Source organism: Octodon degus, unplaced genomic scaffold (genome assembly GCF_000260255.1).
Source record: "Octodon degus isolate 3935 unplaced genomic scaffold, OctDeg1.0 scaffold00232, whole genome shotgun sequence".
Classification (NCBI taxonomy): domain Eukaryota; kingdom Metazoa; phylum Chordata; class Mammalia; order Rodentia; family Octodontidae; genus Octodon; species Octodon degus.
In genome coordinates, this window is record NW_004524808.1 from 1,144,983 (window position 1) to 1,153,400 (window position 8,418).

The window sequence follows — 8,418 nt, forward strand, 5'->3', positions numbered from 1 at the left end:
GGAGATGGCTCAGTGGAATAAGTGCTTCCCTGGCAAGCGCAAGGGCCTGAGTTCAATCCCCGGTTCCGCAAAAAAAAAAAAAAAAAAAAAAAAATACTAGGAGTTTTACCTTATGATTACAGATTTAAAATATCAATTATATGCTAAATAGATCTCACATGAATAAATTTTCCAAGCAGAAGGGGACATCTTCTCTTTCACAATATGCCTGTAGAACCTAGAAGAGTATCTGGCATAAAGTTTGTGCTCAAGAACCAGTTACCAAATACATGAATATCATTTATTTACAAGACTGTGGTCTGTCTCCATTAGAAAGTAAGCTGTCTTGGGGGCGGGGAGATGGCTCAGTAAGATAAGCGCTTGACTGGCAAACGCAAGGATCTGAGTTCAATCCCCGGTTCCGACACACACACACACAAAAAAAAGAAAGTAAGCTGTCTGGGATGGGAGCTTTATTGTGCTCATGTCACAATTTCAGGCACCTAGGTAGAACCATGCCTGGCATTCAACAAGGACCTGCCAACAAAGCACTTGTGTAGCTTGCAGATAGCACAAACTGTATTTTATGGATAACTACATTTGTGTTAATTGCTACAACTCAAGAACTCAGCAACATTCATTTTATGTACTAAACTCCTACATGGTTTTTGAAACACAGAAGCTACAATTTTTGTGGATAGTTTTGGGGGAACCTAAATGAAGTTAGGGAGTACTTAATTTTCTGGGGAGAGGGTCCATATTTCATCAGACTTTCAAAGGTGCAGGTTACACCTGCTTTTTATTTTAGTAGACACAGATCACTCTGCTTGAAGTATGACTAATAGGTTAGAGGGGTACACCACCAGGAGTAGGGAAGTCAAGGACACTGTAGCTGTCTAGGCAATAGGTCCTGGTTGTTCAGCCAGGGTAGTAGAAGAGGAAAAGTGTACAGGTTGCAAGAAGAACATAACTGGAAGTGAGGGTGAGAGAGGGAGAACACTAACTATAATCCTCTTCTCTTCATATTTTTCGTTTTTGGTGGGGATGGAACTAGGGCTTTATATATGCTAGGCAAGTGATCTACACTCCTGGTCTCCCATTTTGCATTTGTATGCACATAAAATGCCTACTCAAACGTGAACTTACATGGTATATCCTGTGCAAAACCTTCACTTCTGCTCCTTCCAGATAAAAGTAACCTATTCCTCTTCCAACTCCTGAAGTACTTCAACTTGTATGGCACCAAGTTCCACCTCAAAGTTCCTTATTTGACAGTATCTTGCACTCTACCACTGGGCTACACCCCCAACCAACTCTGGCTTTTAACTGCCAAGCACATAGTAGAGATGCACTTATTTGCCAGTAGGTTATAATTATACCCAACAAATCAGAGTTCAACAGGCAGAAAACCTTGTTTAAATCTTAGTTTTTGCATTTCATAAGGTCACGAACTTGTCAGTTACTTAACTTTAATTTCAACAGTTTTAGCTCCATCAGGAAAGTCCACTTCCTATGTGTGTGTGTGCGCGCGCGCGCTGAACACAGGGAGACTGAGCCAGCTAACCACCCACTGTAAAACTGTCCCTAGGGAGAAAGCTCAGTGGCTTAAGCACCTGCCTGGCAAGTACAATGTCTTGAATTCAATCCCCAGTATAAAAAACAAAAACAAAAAAAATATGCCATATATATATATATATATATATATATATATATATTTATTTCTTGGATCAAAGTCTTTTTTGAATTGGTACAGTGACTGAGAAATGCTTTTAAATATATTGGTTACTGGTAAGATTATTCAAGTATAAACTCTTTGAGAGATTTATGTGCAGGTTCACAAGGCTTTATCTGAAATGCTTAGGGCTAGATATATGCAGGGATACAGCTCTTAGAATGTTAATGCTGGGCCAGCCAGATAGCTCAGCAGACCAAGCATGTGCTTAGGCAAGCACAGGGAGCAGGGTTTGATCCCTGGCACCACATCTGCCCCGAGGTGTGCTGAGCTGGCCACCAAGACCGGGTGTGGCGGTACAAGCCTATAATTCCAGCGCTGGGGAGGCTGAAAAAAGATCACCATAGATGTGTAGTGAGAGACACTGTACCAAATACATAAAGAATGTTAATGCCAATGACTAATGTTCAGGCCAGTTTTGCTGACAAATTCTTATGAACTTAAGAAAAGGGACTTTTATATGTTCAGTTTAATTTTAGAATCAACAATGCTATTTTTGTTAATGTTTCAAATTTTGGAACATTTAGGAATTTTTTTTCATATTTTAGGGAAGGGTCTACAGGGTGTTCAGGGTCTCACTACTAGATCAGACTCCTAGTGTTCCACCTGTTTACAGCCACCCAAGAGCTGGGATCATAGGCATGCCACCACACCCAGTCTCAATTGCCATCTCAGTGTACCCTGGGATCAAACCCCTGGCCCCTGTGCCTGCTTGCAGGTACTTTAATCTGCTGAGATATTTGGCCGGCTCTGGATTTTTGGATTAGGGATGCTCAAAATAGTAAAGTCTATGCAAGTATCGCAAAATGTGACAAATGTCAAAATCTGAAACATTTCAACACTTCAACTGAAACAATCTGTAACAAGGAACAAATCTGATTATCTAGCTCATAAAGACCCCAACTTTAAGATTCCTTTCTTATTGCACACAAGATACAGACACTGTGAGATGAAGTGATATCTAAAGCACATTTCCCAGGAGCCAGAGAGACAGCTCAGTAGAATAAATGCCTGCCTAGCAAGCGCAGAGTCCAGAGTTCAATCCCTGGTACTGAATTTAAAAAAAAAAAAAAAGGAACTTATAATAGGGCCGGGGAGATAGCTCAGTAGAGTAAGTGCTTGCCTGGCAAGTGCAAGGTCCTGAGTTCAATCCTTGGTACCACACACACACACACAAAGGCTTAAAGCACATTTCCCTATTATGTGTGTTTCATGCAACAGAGGGGCAAAATGGTTCAAATTATGTAAGAAGTGAAACATGTTCCTAATTTTAAAAAAAATTTAGTATTGAAAAAAATCAACACAGAGAAATCTAATATCTCAGGTCTGCTTTCATTAATACTGTTGGACAATCATTTTTCCTCTCTTCACCACCCAAATGTATTAAAATCTAGTTAGACTTATTCAATGCATTTCTTCAACACATAGAACTATTCAGGGGCTGGAGAGATGGCTCAGTGGTCTAAAGCACCTACTTAGAACAAGCTTAGCAAGGCATGGGGACCACGGTTCGATCCCCCAGCACCACATGCCAGCCAGCCCCGCCCCCTGGTGGGCTGAGCTGGCCACACACACACACACCACACTCTCTCTCTCTCTCTCTCTCTCAAATAAATAAATAAATAAAGTTAAAAAAAAACTATGAGTCTAAAAATTATTTAAAAAAAAAAAAAAAAAGAACTATTCAGCTGTGAGAAACTCTCAAGGAGGTACCAATGCCACCCTCCACCCCATCGCAGGAATCCTTGGAAAACGAGCTTCTAAAAAGGCTACACTGGATGCTTTCAAGGTAATCAACCAAGGAACTTCTTAAAATAGTAAACATTTTTTCTTGAGAACTATGCTACTTCCAACTATCCTCAGTGGTGGGCAAGTTGAACCCATCCCATTACATAATATACCCTTTTTTTGCAATACTAGGGATTAAACCCAGAGTACCTTGTCACTAAGCTATATCCCTTGCCTTAAAATAATTAATTCTGACACAGGTTCTACCTTATCAACTAAACTGCCCAGCCTGGGCTTGAACTTGCAATCTTCTTTTTCAGCCTCCCAAATCGCTAGGATTACAAGCTTAAACCACAGTGATCAGCTCGCTGTGTACATTTTCAAAGTTTGTTTTTATCATTAGACTTCACCGAATTGTTTGACTTTACAAAAACTTTAACCGTTTAAAAAACATACAAAACAGATTACGCATAATAGTGATATTAATGAGTCTAAAAAGTTACAGTAAATATGAAGGTCACATTGACGTGAAGATAAAAACCATTTTCTACAAATCTGATTGAAAGAATTTTTAAGCAAAATTACTGTCACTGATTAAATGCTCTTTATTTTTTAAAAAAATTTTATTTGTGTGTGTGTGTGGGGGGGCAGCTCAGCCCACCAGGGGGCGGGGCTGGCTGGCATGTGGTGCTGGGGGATTGAACCACGGTCCCCGTGCTTTGCTAAGCTTGATCTAAGTAGGTGCTTTAGACCACTGAGCCATCTCACCAGCCCCTTAAATGCTCTTTAGAACAAATGCTTTATAATTGATTTTTATTCTATTCTAAAATGCAGAAGTTCCTACAGTAATGATTTCATGACTCACACAGACTCAAGAAAACCTGGCATTTAGAATGTAACATGGGCCACAGTCCTAGTTAATTTAAATCTTATAGTTCAGATTTTTTAAAAAATGGGAACACACACACATACACCCTAGGTGATATAACTCTAAAGTAGAAAACTTAGTACTTTGGAGAAATAATATTAGCATTTTAGAAAACTACAATAAAATTTAGGTTAACCAAATCACTGTTGAAAAAATTTTCCTCAATACCAATGTGCTATTAGAGAATATTTTATGAGATCCATTATGCCAGTATGAATCAATTAATTTCTCCTTACAAAAATACGATTGTTTCTTAAAATTAAAAAAAATGCTTACTTGCTGTGACAGTGCAACAGTAAGTCAATAATGAATGTCTGCCAAGCCTTTTCTTTACTGAGAGTGTCTAAGGCTGTTGGAATCAAGGCAAAACACAATGTCATCACTTCCAATGCTTCACAGCAGACTTGTTCATCTTCCAAGTCCGGTTCATTGCCTGCATTGGTCTGTAAAATGATAATTGCAAACATATTACCAAGAAAGGCATTTAAGAAAAACTTCTCAGGTAACTTCAAAGTTAGTGTAAACCATATGGCTTCAGTTTCTTTACCTGCAATTCTAGAGGCCTCTCTGAAATAGTGTTTTTTGAAAAGAACTCTAATAGAAAATGAAGTCTAAATTCAGGATTGTGCAATGTTCCACAAAGGGCTGAAAGAGCACACTGAGCATACTATCTACTTCAATTCTGTTTCAGGCTCCTGCATACTTTTTTCATCCCTCATTTTTAATTTTATTTTAAAGAGTAAAATCAAATAGCAGAAACAAAGTAACAACAATACATATGGTACAGAATTTCAAAACAAGAATAAAAATTTAACAATAGCTGTTATATTACATATTTTCATCATTAAATCTGTTGTTCCTATGTAAGACTGGTCAAATAATTACACATTAAGGCTTATTTTCAATAAACTTTTTTGTCCTTTTCTACTTTAAAAAAAAATTAAAGAGAGTATACTAACTGGTAAGACATTAGAAACGGTACACATGTAGAAGAGCAAGATAAGAGTTATTTCAACTGTGGGTATTTTTTTTAATGTAAGGGCCTATAAGGTCCTCAGATTGGACTCACAATGATCCACCTGTATTCAGCCTCCCAAGAGATAGGATTACAGGAAAGTACCACCAAATCCAGTCTCAATCACCCAGTGCGCCCTGGGGGTGGGGCTGGCACTACAAGCCAGGGATCGAACCGCAGCCTCTGCACATGCCTAAGCAGGTGCTTTAACCTGCTGAGCTATTTGGCTAGCCCTCTCAACTGTGGTTTTTGTAATGCTCCTAGAACTAATTGTGCCACTGGAGCTTCCCTAGACTTTCTGAGTGTGTACTTCTGTAGCAACCACAATTCCTTTATCAAGAACATCTCTGAGCCAGACATGGTGGTGCATGCCTGTATTTCCAGCCCTTGGGAGGCTGAGGCAAGATGACTGAGCCACCCTGGGGTACAGGATGGGTTCAAGCCAGTCTGAACTACATAGTAACACTCACAAAAAAAATCTCAAAATGAACCACTCTACTACCTAAAAAAACCCTGAAAATGAACCACTCTAGTACCTAGTACCAATCTACCAGTTAGGACTTTTGACTAATTCCATTATCTAGCTTGTCTACTAGATCAATTTAACTGATTTGAACAGTTGTTCAAGAAGGTTTTCAAAGATTTATAAAAATTAAACCAGGCCAATGTGACTTTATTCATTAAAAAAGGAGTAACTACAATAACACATGGGCTTAAACAACCAAGAAAATTATTTGCTGAATGAATACCCAGGACAACACAAAACATACACTATGGGACACCAGTGTAGCAATGAGGCAAAGGAGGGCTATGCTGCCTGTAAAAGGGAAGTTCTGCCACAACAGAGGTCCCTAAACCTCAATATCGACTAAATAAAAACCAGTCTCTATTAGGGACAGATACCTAATGACAGAAAAAGTAAAGGTCAAGCAGTTTTTTTCCCCCCTGTATATAATGTTTACTCTAATACAAGGTCAGTGGTATTACGTGACTGGCTGATAATTTTTTCTGCTTTTAAATTCTTTAGGAGAATAAAAATACTTAAAATGTCACATTATTAAAATCAACAGTTCCAGATCCAGCCCTAGCACAGGCCTGGTGAGTGTGTGGGACACCTTCCGGCTACCCTTCACCAGTGGGACCAGTCCAGTCCAAGCCCAGGTGCAGCATGGGTGAGACCCTCTTCCGACCCCTTGGCACCCCTCTCACCACTCCACAGTACCCCACCACGTCCACCGAGTGAGAACTTCTGCCACGTTCTCGGGACCCCTAGATCCAGCCCTAGCCCAGGCCCGGTTAGTGTGTGGGAGAACTTCCTCTCCCTCTTACCCCACCTTGTCCCCTTCAGACTCAGCTCAGGCCTGGCATACAGGTTTGGGGTGAAACTCTGGAGCTGCACTCTCTGCAGAGAGAGTAGGGGACAGAACCACCCAGCTAGTCCAGGAGCAGAACATCTTGCCAGAGGGGCACAACAGGTTCACTCCCAAGGGTGGCAGCAGGAAGTAGCTGAGCACAGCAGCCAGACCCAAGCCAGGCACAGCTGGATAAATTCAAACTTTGTAGATCAGCAGCTGAATTTCAGTAGGTGCTACGGTTATAACTGCACCAAAGCTCTACAACAAAGGTCAGAAGACAGTGCTATAGAAAATGACGAAGAGCAAAATGCAATCTCAGACCCCAAGCCTACCCATAACAGGTGCAGAGGACACTAACACAGAACAAATTGGGAATCACAGAGCTGAAATCAATGAATCAATGGCTTCTGAAATAAAGAAACAACTGAAGAAAGTTATACAGGAACTCAGATTGGAAATGACAAAAAGAAATCTCTGAATTAATAGCAACTGCAGTAAGAATCAAATGCAGAAACATATGGAGGAAACCCAATGCCCACCCAGAAAAAGTGCAGAGGACACTAGCTCGGCTCAAATTATGAATTAATAGCATCAAAAGGAAATAAGTAGCAGCAGAAAGTTATAGAGGAACTCACAGTGGAATTCTTTTCTGAAATACAAAAAGAATTCTCTGAACTCATAGCATCTGATGTAAACAATCAAATACAGAAACAGGAAGGAAACCCAATCAGAAAAAAACACTACAGTAAAAGAATAACTGCTTCTAAAGGAGACATCGATAAAAAAAATGGAGATCAGAAAAATGATGGAGGGGGCTGCGGAGACGGCTCAGTGGAATAAGTGCTTCCCTGGCAAGCACAAGGGCCTGAGTTCAATCCCCAGTCCCCCCCCCCCCAAAAAAGAAAAATGATGGATTCCTTGAATGAGCAATAGAGGAAGGAAATAGATCGCATGAAGCAGAGTCAAAGAGATATGGAGGAAATTAAAATTTCAAACACAAACTTGCAAAACCGACTGAGTGAAAGGGAAGACAGAATTTCAGATCTTGAAGATGCTGGTGCAGCTAGTGAAAAGTTAAGAAAAGATTTCTTAAAAACAACTAGGATGCAGGAAAAAATAATTCACAACTTCCAAGACGATGCAAAGAGGAACAATCTGAGACTAACAGATATCAATGAGAAAGGAGTCAAGGCAAATGATAATAAAAAAATATAGGCAGAAGTAATAGCAGAAAACTTCCCAAATATGAGGAAACAGTCTGGTATTGAAGTAACTAAAGCATACAGAATGTCAAGTAACCTCAACCCAATTAAAAACACACTGAGACATATAATAGTAAAGATCCCAGACATCCAGTTCAAGAATAATATACTGAAAGACGCTAGAGAAAAGAAGCAGATCACACTCAAAGGAAAACCCATCAGAATTACGGCCAACTTCTCTTCACAAACCATGAAGGCAAGAGCATGGAGCAGAGTACTTCAGGTCCTCTATGAAAACAAATTCCAGCCTAGACTACTATACACTGCAAAACTCTCTTTCAAGTTTGAGGGAGAAGTGAAGTACTTTCATGAAAAAGAACAACTAAAGAATTTCATGATGACAAAGCCCAACCCTACACAGGCTACTGAAAGATGTTCTAGAGAGGGACCAAAATGATCAGAACTCCACGAATGAGATC

The 8,418-nt window shown here is 39.9% G+C and overlaps 1 protein-coding gene across 1 annotated transcript in view; it reads right to left on the reverse strand.

Annotated features, from left to right (window-relative positions):
* The window catches only part of Usp9x (ubiquitin specific peptidase 9, X-linked), a 152,926-nt gene that overhangs the window by 43,574 nt on the left and 100,934 nt on the right, over nucleotides 1-8,418 (reverse strand). Inside the window, exon 26 of the mRNA XM_004645592.2 lies at nucleotides 4,644-4,810. Within this exon, the coding sequence (XP_004645649.1) occupies nucleotides 4,644-4,810 (167 nt within the window). The remainder of the gene's footprint in view (nucleotides 1-4,643; nucleotides 4,811-8,418) is intronic.